The following is a 15,566-nucleotide window of genomic DNA, read 5'->3' as shown; positions in this document are numbered from 1 at the left end:
ACAATTTTAATAGTTTTGCAAGTATTATTTCAGTCATACACAATAGAGTTAGTTAGTTACTATAGGCCTATATATATATATATATATATATATCACAGTGGCCAATCAACAGCTAATGAATAGAAATGAACACGGAGCAGGATAACACGCACGCCGCCTGCAGTACTTTAGGATTTGTAGATCTGTAACAGTCCTCCTTCACTGTGCCTCATGCACTGTCCTCATCCAACCTAAACCAGTACAATACAACAGGGCACAGCATAGCAATGCACGACTGGCTGTTGACAGCCTCAACACACGCTGCATGTTCTACCTGGGAGGGGAAATAAAAGGGTGTGTAAATTAAAATTGAATATAGAATGTGCAATTCTGGTGTTTGTATCTGGATGAGCCGAAGTGCACTCACATCCCTTGTGGCATCCGCTTAGCTTAGCGTCTTGCTACATGCTGCACTTAAAGGTAGGGTAAGCGGTGGTAAGCTATTTCTAGAACACTTAACGCTTATCTATACCACTCAGCGAATATCTCCTCACGATCCTATAGCTCTCTATTCTGAGTACACTGTTCAAAAAACCTGGTCTTCTTACCCGGCCCTGTCTTTGTAAACGGGAAACGAGTAAAGTGGGGGCAGTCTGTTCCACCAAACAATAACAATACACTGTGTGGAGTTTCTCTGGGTTAACCGAAGGGAAAGGTTAGCAACTTATCTGGTGTGTTTTGTTTGGTCTTTGGTTCAAATATAATGTATGTTGCTATGGACAACTGTGTTTGCAACAAGAAACAAACATGCATCAACATCAACAACCATATGTCATTCAGCATCACTTACCCTACCTTTAACAACAGGGTTTTCTCCAAAGACCAGCGGTAATTGAAGAAATGTGTACATATGTGCATATGTATTGTTTTTGCATTTTTGCATTACCTGTGTGTGTGTGTGTGTGTGTGTGTGTGTGTGGCTGATGAATTGATGTTAACGTCAGTGTGCTCCGATCCACATGAAGTGGGCCAAAGACGGATTAGGATTTATTATTATTTTATTTCAGAGCACACACACACACACACGTTCATATCTGTTCTGCACGTCACTCATGTCAGATAGCAAACACCAGAGCATATATCATATAAATGTCAGATCACACACACACACACACGTTCATATCTGTTCTGCATGTCACTCATGTCAGATAGCAAACACCAAAGCATATCATATCACATAGATGTCAGATCACAAACACACACACACACACGTATGTCACTGCTATCACTACAGTGATTGACTCCTGTCTCACACACACACACACACACATATAGAGACACTGGTAATGTCAAAAATCTGCCAGTTCATATTACTTTGAGTTCTGGTGGCTTGGGATGAGAACTGAAAAAAGACAGGTCCAGGTTTGTTATTTCTGTGAGAGCATGTCTGGCGTGCATTTCTAGGTGTCTGTGTGTGTGTGTGTGTGTGTGTGTGTGTGTGTGAGACTTTTGGGGAATTCCTGGAGGATTAAGGCTTCATTTGAGAGAGACGGGTTAGAGTGGGATTTATCACACAACTGGAAGCGTAATCTGCGCACAGACGCTGCTACAGCGCTCAGATTAATGGCCGTGCACTCCTTCTGACCTTCACACACACACACACACACACACACACACACACACACACACACACACTGCTCCAGCGGGAGGAGAGAAGAGGGAAGTAGAGGAGAGGAATTGAGAGGGGAGGGACTTCTCGATCATAATAGGGACTGCTTCTGCTGAGCCGTGTGTGTTGCGTTTACTTTAATGGCCCATTCTTCAGCTGGGACTTCCTCAGTTATTCTAGAAGGATCCAGGACTCTGTCAGGGAATCAATGTTCGATTAGTTGTTTTTCTCTGCTCTGCATTTCATGCACGAGGCACACAGTCACAGAGTGCTGATCCTGCAGAGGGGAGGCTGCCCTGTGGTTGTGTGTGTGTGTGTGTGTGTGTGTGTGTGTGTGTGTGTGTGTGTGTGTGTGTGTGTTCATTCACTCTCCCGCGCTCTGATGCAGCAGTGTAGGGACGAGGCAGCCACAGCAGATGGGAGGAGGTAGAGACAGAGGAGAAGAAACGACAGCAGAAAAGAGAGAGAGAGAGAGAGAGAAAGCAGGGAAAAAGAAAGAGAAGAAGAGATAGCAGTAAAGAAAGAGAAGACCAGCAGATAGAAAGAGAGGGAGCAGAGAGAAAGAGAGAGAGCAGAGAGAAAGAGAGGGAGCAGAGAGAAAGAGGCAGCAGAGAGAAAGAGAGGGAGCAGAGAGAGAGAGAAAGCAGAGAGAAAGAGAGGGAGCAGAGAGAGAGAGAAAGCAGAGAGAAAGAGGCAGCAGAGAGAAAGAGAGGGAGCAGAGAGAAAGAGGGAGCAGTGAAAGAATCAATAAGGAAGGAGCGAGTCTGGTGTCAGCAGCTGGGGTTGCCCAGTAGCTGAGATGCCGATGCATCTCATCACTCTCTCCGGCTCTCTGAGGCAGCTTAGTGGACACTGTTTCTTTAAATGCACAGAAAGCTTTTAGCCACCCCTTCCTCTCCTCTCCCTCTCCCTCCTCTCTCCTCTCATCTTCTCCTCGGCTTCTCTTCTGAATCCAGCTATTGGCACTTCTCTAGGTGAGTGTTTCTGTGTGTGTGTGTGCGTGTGTGCGTGCGTGTGCACGTGCGTGTATTAGCTAACCCTCTGCCCAGATGTGTTTAGGTCCTCGCTGTGTGTGCTCTGATGATGGTGTGTGTTTGCTCTTGAGATAGCTGGTCCAGAGCTTGCTGGAGTGGACGTTCCCTGTGGATGCTCCTATTGGCTCTGTGAGTATTGATCATGGGCAGTCTCTGCTCTGGGTAGTCGGTCGGCCAGCCAACCACAAGAACTGTGAGCTTGGGTTGTCAGACCGGTCAATGAAGGCAGGAAAAAATGGCTAGCCTGATGCATATCTTTATCTGTGTTTCTCAGACACAATTTAAAGTATTTATGTGGAGTTACTCTTGAAGCGAGAGGTAGTGTGTGTATTTCTTGGTTGGGTCCATGAGTTCAGTGCAGATATCTTCAGACTGCAGTCTGTGGAGTTTCCTATTGTGGATGGGGGAGCCAGCCGCATGTGGAGGAGAGTGTTGTTGTTGACATGTGGTGGCAGTCTTTAGCTAGTATAAATGGCTGAATGATGACTGTGTGTATGTGTGTGTGTGTGTGTGTGTGTTTGAGCTGGGTTTCTCTTAGGATGTTTCTCTGAAGCTGTGCTAAGCCGCCACAGAAGTAGGTCATTTCTGCTACAGCGCTGGCTGGCTGTTGTATAACTTTGTGCAGCTTTGGCACTGGATTGGCTAAAAATAACCTATGCTCACCACGACCGGTGCGCTTTTGAAGTTTCTCATTATGAAGTCTGGATTTCAATATCAATTATGCCTCTCCAGTTTGGGAGACTTTGATCTGCACACACAGAAGCATGTTTCCAAGTGTTGTGGAAGACCACACTCCCTGGTGGAGAGACAAAAACTCCCTCCCTCTCTCTCTCTCTCTCACTCACAAACACACACACGCACACAAACCACATTACTATGCAGGGAAAGAGTGTGTTTCTGAGGCCGTATTTCTTTCCGCATTCCTTGCTTCTTCTGGTGTGTGTGTGTGTGTGTGTGTGTGTGTGTGTGTGTGTGTGCGCTCAGATATAAGAGATGAATCATAACCAACATGAAGTCCAACTCAGCTCTAGATCCGATACAAGGATACAGAGGACCACCAGTCTGATGCAGGGTCAGCACACACACACACACACACACGTAATTCTGCTGTACAGAAACTACACTCTGGGGCAGATTTGGCCCTTAGGTAGTCCAGATGTAGTGTCTCTGCATCCTACAGCCTATGTGTGTGTGTGTGGGGGGCATAACAGATTTATTCTCTCTTCCGTGAAGATCTAATGTGCGAAATAATGGGTTTATTAGTGTGTGTATGTGTGTGTATATTTATAAGAGTGTGTGTTTATAGGAGTGTGTGTCTGTGAGTGTGTTTATAGGATGGAGTGTGTGTCCGTGTGTTCATAGGATGGAGTGTGTGTGTGTGTGTGAGTGTGTTCACTGTAGAGTCGGTGTCATAAAATACTATATGTGTGTCAGTGTCATTGTACCCAGAAGCCATTCAGATGTTCTGTCAGGAGCATTTAAACAAACACAACTTCAGTCTTTCTCCGCTCCACATGAGGAGTTCACAGACAGCTCTTGACCACAGGGATAATTGCATATTGTATAAATGTATGCTTTGTGTGTGTGCGCTTGTGTGTATGTGTATATGTGTGTGCTTGTGTTCATGCGGGTGCATGTGAGTGAATTAATGTGTGTGTGTGTGTGTGTGTGTGTGTGTGTGAGAGAGAGACAGAGATAGAGAGATTGAGCTAGCTTGAGTTGAATAGCATGGAGCTCTCTGTCCCTTGAGCTCTTTGTAAATTGAGAGTCCTGTTTGATTTGCCTGTGTGTGTGTTTTGTGTGTGTGTAATGTGGAGAGTCAGGTGAGGTCAGGTGTGTGTGTGTGTTTATGTTTATGTGTAGGTATAATGTGGAGTTTGAGAGTCTGGTGAGATGTGCTTGTGTGTGTTTGTTTGTTTGTGTGTGTGTGTGAGAGAGAGAGAGAGTTTATGAGTCAGGTGAGATGCTCACTTTGAAGTGTGGGAGGTAAAGGCATCATCTCAGTAATCAGTAAACTGCCATAGACTTCTGTGAGCGGAGCTGTGTGTGTGTGTTTGTGTGTGTGTGTGTGTTTGAGTGACTTGTGGAGTTGGCTGCAGACTGTGCTCTGCAGATGAAAGTGTCATGAGCATCTGAAGAGTCTCTGATGTCTCTCTCTCAGGTGGTGCTGGAACATGGAGCTGAGCTCTGGAACTCGTGTGCTGCTTCTCTCCTCTCCTCTCCTCTTTCCTTCTCTCCTCTCTCCTCCTCTCCTCTCTTCTCTCTTCTCCCCTCTTCTCTCCTCCTCTCCTCTCTTCTCTCCTCTACCCTTCTCTCCTTTCCTCTTCTCTCCTCTCATCTTCTCTTGTGGTTTATTCATGAACTTCCTCCTCTCCCTCTCACACTCTTTCTCTTTTAGTCCATGTGTCTCACTGTCACTCCCTGCCTTACCTACTCTACTCTCTTTCCCTCTCTACTCTCTTTCCTTCTCTTACTCTCTCTCTTTCTCTCCCGTCTCTCTTTCTCCATCCTTTTTTCTTTCCTCTTTATCTTCTCTTTCTCTTCCTCTCTCTCTCTCTCTCTCTCTCTCTCTCTCTCTCTCTCCTTCCCTCTCTCCCCTCTTTATTTTCTCTCCCTCGCTTTCCCTCCCTCCCTCTCCTCTCCTCTCCTCCTCCACTGCAGGTTTTCCTTGAGGTCTCTGCAGTTCACTGGCCTTAGGCTGACTGCCTAACTGACTTTTGTTTTGGCCTTTTGATCTCACGCAATACATCTGCAGTCACTCATGCATCTCTCTTTTCCCCTCTCTCTCTGCCTCTCTCTCTCATTCACTTTCTTTGTCTTTCTCTCTCTCTCTTCCTTTCTCTCTCTTTCTCTCTATCTCTCTCTCTCTCTCTCTCTCTCTCTCTCTCTCTCTCTCTTTCTCTCTTCTCTCTTCTTCTCTCTGTCTCCCTCTGTAGTTATCCCTGGCTGAGGAGCAGTGTGAACCTCCCAATGTTGCTGCTGACTCTAAGGACCTGATCTTCCTCGTGCAGATCTGCTGTCAGGTACGTTGGACTGGACAAGACCAAACTAGATCAAATAATTAATCGAATTAATCTGGACTAGACTAGACTGGACTATACCAGAGGTTCTATATGGTTCTAAAGACTAGATAAAAATTAATCTGGACTAGAATAGACTGGACTATACCAGAGGTTCTATATGGCTCTAAAGGATCTCCAGAATGATGTAGCATTTAATTTAATTGGTGTAGCATCAAATGAGTCATCTTCTGTTCTAGAGGGTATTTGACTATCCTAGACTGGTTCAGATGATGCTGCTGTAGACTAACAGCGCTGTGACAAACACAACAAAACAAATCAAAAAGTACCTCCAGACAGAAACAAACATACAGACATACAGACATAATACAAATAGGATCTCCATAGTTCCCACAGGCTCAAAGGCTGTTGAATGCAAGTGTGTAAAGATGGGCATTTAGTAAGGATTTAAAAGCAGTAACAGATGATACTGATTTGAGGTCTTGTGGTAAACTGTTCCAGAGGCACGCTGCGTTGGACACTGAAGGCACGGTCACCTTTCTGTGTGAGATGGGAACGTAGTATGTCCAGGCGTGCTTGTGATGCAGGTCTTAGTGGTCGTGATTGGGTGTATAGGTTTAACATGTTTGTTATATAACGTGGATAACTGCCATTTAATGCCCTATGTAAGTCTGGTTATTCCTTCGCTGTTTCTGGGTTTTTGCCTGATTTGGGCTCGTATTTTTCACGACATAGCTCCCCCTGTAGCTTCGGTAGCAAGTGACTGCTACACTAAACCCCCCACTAGCTAGCGAGCTAGCCATCAAGAAACCAAGCTAAACACATACAGGGCTGACAATAAAACGGTCGAGCAAACACATTGTTCAAGAGACTATCAAACCACATTACAAAAACGAAGTTCACCCAAGGGTAGGCTACTTACAATTTCAACAGCAACAAAGCCAAGTCGGAGTCCTTTTTGCAGTCTTCTTAGAAACTACAATCTGACTACATTTTCGAGAGGCAATTGGATACTTCCGCTGAGTCACATCCGGATTTCTTCGGTCAGGGACCAGAAAGTTGCATATTCGGTTTTTCTGCGGAGAAGCACTAGGGGGAGACGAAGCACCCACCAAACAACCCAAAAAGTGTTGTAGAACCATCAGAACGACTAAAATTGTTGCATAAGGCTTCTTTAAAAACAGTCAATGCCACTTAATACTGGATTCTATATTTAACAGGAAGCCAGGGCAAAACCGCCAGTACTGGAGTGATGTGTTCTCGTTTTCTTGTCCCAATAAGCAGTCTAGCGGCTGTGTTTTGGACCAACTGTAATCGTGCAAGAGATGATTCGTTAATTCCAGTGTAAAGGACATTGCAATAGTAGACCAGTCTGGAAGTAATAAAAAGCATGTATGACTTTCAGTTGCAGATGCAGTTTATAATGTTAGCAATTGTTTTCAGGTGAAAAAAGCTGCCCTTGACAACATCACTCAAAAAACACTCCCAGTATTTGACCTGCGGTTTAATACTGTAGATGGGGTTAGGGGACCCAGGATTCCCCTCAGGCCTGCAGTTTGCTTGGGAGGACCAAACAGAATAACCTCCAGTATGATTTTTTTTTTATGTGTGTGTCTATGTGGGTGTATATATATTATTTTGTTTTATTATTTCTTCACTGGATTGAACTAAATCCTGTAACAAAAATACTACCAACATTGTTGTGTGCCGTTAAAAAGTATCTATCTATCAACTACCTTGGAAAGTATGGCCTGTATATAGCTACTTTGTCGCTACTATCCATAACTTAATCATGTAACGTTATTCAGCTTATAAAAAAACCATGTTAAATCTCGCTGAACCACATCATAGCTCATTTCCATAAAGCTGACCGAGCTTCAACTTTCTGTTTGAAGCTCAAAATGCCCAAAACGCGACGCTGTCGGCTTTGCAGCTTCTCGGCGCCGAGGTACGCCGGCTCTCATAGAAAATGAATGACTTCCATTTGTCAGGGCGAATTTTGCAGCTCTAGTCACTCTTGGTGTGCACGCGGAGTAAAGCAGCGGGCGTCCTCCCTCGCTGGCCGCAGCTCTGGCAGTCTCTGTGGACGGTGGAGATGCCGTCGCCACGCACCACTGCCTTTGTTATGGCAACGGCAAAGATGTTTTCTCCTCAGGCTAAAAATGAGCTCTTTGGAGAAGAGACGAAGACGCAGAAGAGTGGCAGCTGCATCAGATCAGGGAGAGGCTCTGGGCTGCCTGTAGAACCCACTTCACATTGACGTCCTGTTCACACTGCAGTTTTAACGTGGTATTCTTTATCAGGACGGGAGTGGCAGCTACAGTAGACCACCAACAAAGATGACCACCAAAGAGCCTCTTCACTATTCTTTCAACTCACAAAAGGAGTTTAGAAACACTAAACGTGCCTAAATAAGGATCACTAAAATACCCGGAAAGTGTCTTCCACTGTCCATCATGCGCCCCTCTGGGAGCAACCTGGCCATAACTTAGCCCTAATACGGCCCTGATCTGGCCCTAATATGGCCCTGATATGGTTCTGATCTGGCCCTAATACGGCCCTGATATGGCCCTAATACAGCCCTAATATGGCCCTGATATGGTTCTGATACGGCCCTGATATGGTTCTGATATGGCCCTGATATGGTTCCGATATGGCTCTGATCTACCAGTGGCTGCATGTGATAATATGTGATGTTTGGCAAACCCAGGGCTACATCTGATTTGTGGTCATGTTTTGACCTCCAGTTGGACCCTCTTCTGGAGAGTGACTGTACAGACTACAGAGATGATTCCGGTCCTGATGCGGCACATCAACACTGCACAGGGCAGAACAGGCTGCCTTTTATGTAGGCCAGTGGAAACACATAGAGGGGGACATAGAGGGGGAGAGAGAGAGGGAGAGGCAGAGAGAGAGAGGGCTACTGTGGAGGCCAATGGGAGAGAGTTGGGGGAAAGATGAGGAGCGAGTGTGTGTGTGTGTGTGTGTGTGTGTGTACACAACAGTAGGGGACTGGGGAAAGACTAAAATAGAGAGTGTATGTGTGTGTGTGTTATAGGAACTGGGGATTCCTTTTTTCCTGCTGGAAAAGCTGAGCTCATTTCCATCTCTGCTAACATTCTCTTTCCCTTTCTCTGCTTCCTCTCTTCCCTCTCTCCTCTCTCCATGTCTCTATCCTTTCTTCCCTCCCTTTCTCTCTCTCTTCTCTTCACTCCCTCTCTCTCTCCTCTCTTCCCTCCCTATCTCACTCCCTTTCCTTCCCACCCTCTCTCCATCTCTCTCTCTCTCCTCTCTTCCCTCCCACCCTCTCTCCATCTCTCTCTCTCTCTCCTCTCTTCCTTCCCTTTCCCTCTCTCCTCTCTCCATCTCTCTCCTCTCTCCATCTCTCTCTCTCTCTCCCTCTCTCCTCTCTCCATCTCTCTCTCCCTCTCTCCTCTCTCCATCTCTCCCTCTCTCTCTCCTCTCTTCCCTCCCTATCTCACTCCCTTTCTCTCTCTCCTCTATTCCCTCCCACCCTCTCTCCATCTCTCTCTCTCTCTCTCTCTCCTCTATTCCCTCCCACCCTCTCTCCATCTCTCTCTCTCTCTCTCTCTCCTCTCTCCTCTCTCTCTCTCTCTCTCCATCTCTCTCTCCCTCTCCCCCAGGGCCTGAGCTGGCTTCTGAGGCGCTCCTATGAGGACTTCCGTGTTCTGGACAAGCACCTCCACCTGTGCATATATGACCGGCGCTTCTCACAGCTCTCCGAGCTGCCCCGCTACGAGCACCTCAAGGACAAGACTGAGGTAACACACACACACACACACACTCACACACACACTCACACCTAACACACACTCAAACACTCACTCACTCACTCATATACTCACACCTAACACACACACACACACACACACACACACACACACACACACACACACACATAATACATCAGTGCAAGACTACTCAGGTCCTTACATAAGAAATCCTAATATCTTGCTGAATTGCTTTCTCTCACTCTAGTACAGTCTGCAGTAGTTACCCCACACAACACTGTCTCACACAACACTGTCTCACTCTCTCACTCTATTAGACAGCAGTAGTTACCCCACACAACACTGTCTCACACAACACTGTCTCACTCTCTCACTCTAGTAGACAGCAGTAGTTACCCCACACAACACTGTCTCACTCTCTCACTCTAGTAGACAGCAGTAGTTACCCCACACAACACTGTCTCACTCTCTCACTCTAGTAAACAGCAGTAGTTACCCCACACAACACTGTCTCACACAACACTGTCTCACTCTCTCACTCTAGTAGACAGCAGTAGTTACCCCACACAACACTGTCTCACTCTCTCACTCTAGTAGACAGCAGTAGTTACCCCCCACTGCCCTGTCTGCCTGTTCCTCAGGAAGCAGCTGCCCATGTCTTCTGGGAGTGGATTGTTGTTCATGTGCTGCTTAACTCTGGAGCAGGACAGGAGTAAGTCATGACTGTGTAGGTTCACATGGGGCTCTGTGTCGTAGACGTGTTATAAACATGTCTGTAAATGGTTAGGAAGTGGTGCAGTGTGGTGCGTTGGTGGTGCCTGGCACTGTTGGCATGGGCGTGTGTGTGGTGCCAGTGTTTTGGGATACCCAGAGGGGTAGGGTGCCCAGGAACTCAGTCAGCCTTGGCCATCACTGCCACCCTGGGAGTGTTTTTCTCTCCCTGATGCCTTGTGGCTAATGGCTGTTTGTATCTCTGACCAGCGCTGTGTAAATGGGGCTGTTAGGTCCACAGTGCATGTGGCTCTGGGTAGCTGGCCGGGGTGCTTTGGTTGAGCCGCGTACCAGTTGCTTAGTTACTGTTGTGTATAAACACATGTACTGCGTCTAACATTGTCCTGGTCCAGAGATGAAACAATCGGAGCGGAACAGGAAACCATCTCCTGTCTCTGCCTCTCTCTCTCTCTGTGTCTCTCTCTGTCTCTCTCTCTCTCTCTTTCGCTTTATTTTTATTTTGCAGAAGTCATGTAATTAGGGCTCCACAGGCACATGGTAGGCATTACCCTGCTCCCGGGCCCTGTCATGTGGGGTGGCTGGGGCATTTCTCTGGGCTCGTGTGGCTGGAGACGTCAAGTAATTAGAAATCTCACATTCCCATGGCGAGATCTCTGGACCCCAGTCGGCCCCAGCAGGAGCGTGTGGCCACTCCGTCGGCTTTCCTCCTCCTCATCATCATCCTCCCCTTTTTCCTCCTCCTCCTCATTCTGACCAGAGAATGAGAGAGAGGGCCCTTTTTTTGCATTTGTTGTTGTATTTTCAGACCGAAACTCATTGGCCTCTGTTTTCCTGAGTCTCTCAGAAATTTGGACTGGTGCTGGTGATTTACGGAGGTATCCCAGAATCCTTTGCGGTGTAGCCTGCTGTGAGCAGCTTCCTACGCTGCAGAGGTGAGTCCAAGTGGATCCACATCACTGTCACCCACTCTCCAGCAGACCATAAGCTTTATATATAAGATACAGTGCTCACTGTACCATCCCAATATCGGCAGCACCATCCCTGTCGCCAAACCCCAAACTGTTCCCGATGTGCTGGTGCTGCTTTGCACCGCAGTCTCTGTCTTCGATGTAAGAGTCAATGTGGGACGTTACATTGTAAAGCACTGAGTGCTGCACCACAGCGCTCTATAAATGCTGTCCAATCCACGATGACTTCCTTCTGTGCGGTTAGTCACATAGTCATTTAATTATTCAGTGAGTTAGTCAGAGTGAAACGGTGTGGTAGTGATTGGTTGACAATGAGAAATAGTTAATGTTTATATTTTTACTTATACTCATTCATTTGGATGATGCGTTTATCCAAAGCAACTTGTCAGTTATCACAAGGGTGAGTCTCAGAGTTGAATAGTTAGTTTGGTTAGTGAGTGGAGTAGTTAGTTTGGTTAGTGAGTTGGATAGTTATTTTCGCTAGTTAGTTTGGTAAGTGAGTTTGGTAGTTAGTTTGGTTAGTGAGTTGGATAGTTATTTTGGCTAGTTAGTTTGATAAGTGAGTTTGGTAGTTAGTTTGGTTAGTGAGTTGGATAGTTAGTTCAACTAGCTGTGGGACAGAGGACTGCTGTTGATTAGTGAGTTGATTAATTAGTTGTGTCAGTTGTGTGTCATGTGTGACAGCAGTGATGTATGGGGTTGTGTCCTGTGGAGCTCTGAGAGCAGGTTGGTGAGGAGCGGTTGGCCCTGGTTTGTTATTCTGTGCGATTCTGGCTTCTATTTTGGTTTCCATGTGAATCATGGTCTCCTTGGGCTGCTGGCCCGTAATGCTGAGCTCAGCGCTGCTACAACAGCCATCCTGGACTTTCCCTCTCGGGTTCCCCATCACACTCCCTCGCTCCTGCCCTCCCTCACTCTCCAGCTCTCTCTCTCTCTCTCTCTCTCTCTCTCTCTCTCTCTCTCTCTCTCTCTCTCTCTCTCTCTCTCTCTCTCTCTCTCTCTCTCCGTCTCTCTGTCAGACAACCGTCTCTCTCTGTTTCCCTCTTTCTGTTTCTCTTTCTCTCTCTCTCTCTCTCTCTCTCTCTCTCATTCTCCATCTCTCTCTCGTCTCTCTCTATTAAGCACCCTCTCTCTGTCTCCCTCTCTCTCTCTCTATCAAGCACCCTTTTTCTCTGTTTCTCTGTTTCTTTATATATATATATACCCCCTCCTTTCTCTCCATTCCTCTCAAACCCTCTAAATTAGAAACAGACGCTGGGAGCTCAAGAGTCGGACAGTGCCATAGCAACGCAGGACTCTCCACCCGGAATGAGAGACTCCAGAAGCACAGCACTTAAGCCATTGTTTGTTCTTCTCCTCTCCTTTCCTTCTCCTCTCGCTCCTTCCTTTTCTCTCTGTCTCTCTCTCTCTCTCTCTCTCTCTCTCTCTCTCTCTCTCTCTCTCTCTCTCTCTCTCTCTTCTGTCATTCTCCAGACTCTTCCCCAGATGTTGACGGCATACCTCACCCGCCTGTCGGCCATCGCTGACAATAAGATCAACTGCGGCCCGGCACTCACATGGATGGAGGTATGGAGTGGTCTTCTCTTCTCTTCTCTTCTCTTCTCTTCTCTTCTCTTCTCTTCTCTTCTCTTCTTTCCTCTACTCTTCTCTTCTACTCTTCTATCCTCTCTTCTCTTGTTCTCCTCTTCTCTTTTCTCTCCTCTCCTCTCCTCTCCTCCCTCCTCTTTTTCTCTTTATTCATCTGTTCTTTTATTTCCTCCATCTTATCGTTCCTTATCTCCCTCTGTGTTCTTTCATGTCTTCTCTTTTCCTCTCCTCCTCCTCCTCTCTCCACTCCCTTTATGTCTCTCGTATGACTTACTCATCTGGATGTCTGAAGGTTTGGTTCATGCATCCGAGTCGAGTCTTTTGGGCAGGTAGCCTGTGATCTGGCCCTGATGTTGCCCCTAATTTGATGCAGCAGCATGCAGAGGACGTGTCCTAAAGGTGCAGTCAGCGACTGTACGCAATTTCAATTGTCTGCTAATAAATGTAAATATAAACATAAACATAAACAATCGTGACTTCCTGCACAATCGCTGACCGCACCTTTAACCCACGCCTTCCTTTCATCCGTGCAGCTGTAATATTCATAACCGGTTTCGTCCACATTTGTGTCCAGCGTCTGTGTTTCAGTCGCTGGCCAGAACTGTTGGCTCTGTTGTTTCTGTGGTGTTTTAATGTCCTGCTCCTGTTCTCCTTCAGATCGACAACAAGGGGAACCACCTGCTAGTGCACGACGAGTCCTCCATCAACGTGCCTGCCATCGCCGCCGCGCACGTCGTCAAGCGCTACATCGCCCAGGCCGCCGACGAGCTGTCGTTTGAGGTGAGGGCCAGAGCACAAGCACACACGCACACCTCACACACACATACGCACACACACACACACCACGCACACACAAACGCCATCCTGTGATGTGATGAGTAGACTTAAACGGAGGCCTAGCAGATAGCCATGTTGGACAGACAGAAGGGAATCAGGGCTCAGGGTGCAGTGGAAGCTCAGGGTGCAGTGGAAGCTCAGGGCTCCGGGTGCAGTGGACGCTCAGGGCTCCGGGTGCAGTGGAAGCTCAGGGCTCCGGGTGCAGTGGAAGCTCAGGGCTCTGGGTGCAGTGGATGCTCAGGGCTCAGGGTGGGAGATGAACAGACATGCTGGGGGCTGTGGAGGGGACTGCTGCTCCTTGGACTGTACTGGACTCCAGAGTACAGAGTACACTACTGGTCTATGCCGAGATGGGAATGATCTGTATATGGAAATACAATATATGGGTACATGCAGGCAGGCTTCAGGTGCGTGTGTGTGTGCATGTGTGTGTGTGTGTGTCTCTCTCTCTGTGGGTTTGTGTGTGTGTGTGTGGGTGTCTTTGTGGTACTTACATTTGTGTCTGTGTCTCAGGTTGGGGACATTGTGTCTGTGATTGACATGCCTCCCAAAGAGGACACAGGCTGGTGGAGAGGGAAGCATGGATTTCAGGTAAATCACTGTGGAAACACACCACACACACACACACACACACACACACCACACACCACACACCACACACCACACACACACACACACACACACACACACCACACACCACACACCACACACACACACACACACACACTGTCTCTCTCTCTCTAGAGCTAGAGTTGCTCGTACACACACACACTCGCATTTGATGTGATTTTTATCAGCTAAAAATGAGTACCCCCCACCCCTCCCCCAGGTTGGCTTCTTCCCCTGCGACTGTGTGGAGCTGATAAGTGAAAAAATCCCTGCCTCTGTTACCACGGTGATGACCAAACCAGGTGAGCCTCCATTCGGTGTTACTGGATAATATGGAGACACATGCATTTAACTCATCTTCAATTTGACACACCCTTTGGAACATTTGTGATGTGCGCGTGTGTGCGTGTGTGTGTGTGTGCGTGTGTGCGTGCGTGTGTGCGTGCGTGTGTGTGTGTGCGTGTGTGTATGTGTGCGTGTTTCATTCTGTCTCTCAGTCTCTAAGAAGCACGGGAAGTTGATCACATTCCTGCGCAGCTTCATGAAGTCGCGGCCCAGCAAGCAGAAACTCAAGCAGAGGGGCATCTTTAGAGAGCGTGTGTTTGGGTGCGACCTAGGGGAGCATCTTCTCAACTCTGCACACGATGGTGAGCACACACACACACACACACACACACACAGGGGGCATCTTTAGAGAGCGTGTGTTTGGGTGCAACCTGAGGGAGCATCTACTCAACTCTGCACACGATGGTGAGCACACACACACACACACACACACACACACAGGGGGCATCTTTAGAGAGCGTGTGTTTTGGTGCGACCTGGGGGAGCATCTACTCAACTCTGCACACAATGGTGAGCGCACGTGCAGACACACACATACACACACATACAAAGGGTGTGTGTTTGGCTGTAAACTATGGGAGCATCTACTCAACTCTGTACATGATATGACACACACACACACACACACACACACACACAGGGAGTGATGATGTCATTGTCTTTGTCCTCTGTAGTTCCTCAGGTGATCCAGAGCTGCACTGAGTTCATTGAGAAGCATGGGGTGGTGGACGGCATCTACCGCCTGTCCGGCATCGCCTCCAATATCCAGAAACTCAGGTCAGACACACATATGTACACACATGTACACACACACACACACACACACACACACACACACACACACATGCACACACTCATTCACACACACACATACACACACACACACACACACACACACACACACACATGCACACACTCATTCACACACACACACACTCACACTCATTCACACTCACATACACACGCACAAACTCACATACACGCACGCACACACACACACACACACACACACACACACACACACACACACACAC

General features: G+C 47.4%; 1 protein-coding gene across 1 annotated transcript in view; it reads left to right on the top strand.

The window, feature by feature from the left end:
• Nucleotides 1-15,566, top strand: part of arhgap32a (Rho GTPase activating protein 32a) — a 44,759-nt gene that overhangs the window by 15,615 nt on the left and 13,578 nt on the right. Inside the window, exons 6-13 of the mRNA XM_042068855.1 lie at nt 5,619-5,705; nt 9,347-9,484; nt 12,628-12,720; nt 13,399-13,521; nt 14,092-14,169; nt 14,408-14,489; nt 14,685-14,834; nt 15,207-15,309. Of these exons, the coding sequence (XP_041924789.1) occupies nt 5,619-5,705; nt 9,347-9,484; nt 12,628-12,720; nt 13,399-13,521; nt 14,092-14,169; nt 14,408-14,489; nt 14,685-14,834; nt 15,207-15,309 (854 nt within the window). The remainder of the gene's footprint in view (nt 1-5,618; nt 5,706-9,346; nt 9,485-12,627; nt 12,721-13,398; nt 13,522-14,091; nt 14,170-14,407; nt 14,490-14,684; nt 14,835-15,206; nt 15,310-15,566) is intronic.

The sequence above is a fragment of the Alosa sapidissima genome, chromosome 17 (assembly GCF_018492685.1).
Source record: "Alosa sapidissima isolate fAloSap1 chromosome 17, fAloSap1.pri, whole genome shotgun sequence".
Taxonomy (NCBI): Eukaryota; Metazoa; Chordata; class Actinopteri; order Clupeiformes; family Clupeidae; genus Alosa; species Alosa sapidissima.
Note: the sequence above shows the minus strand (reverse complement) of the source record. Positions and strands in the feature narration are given on the sequence as shown.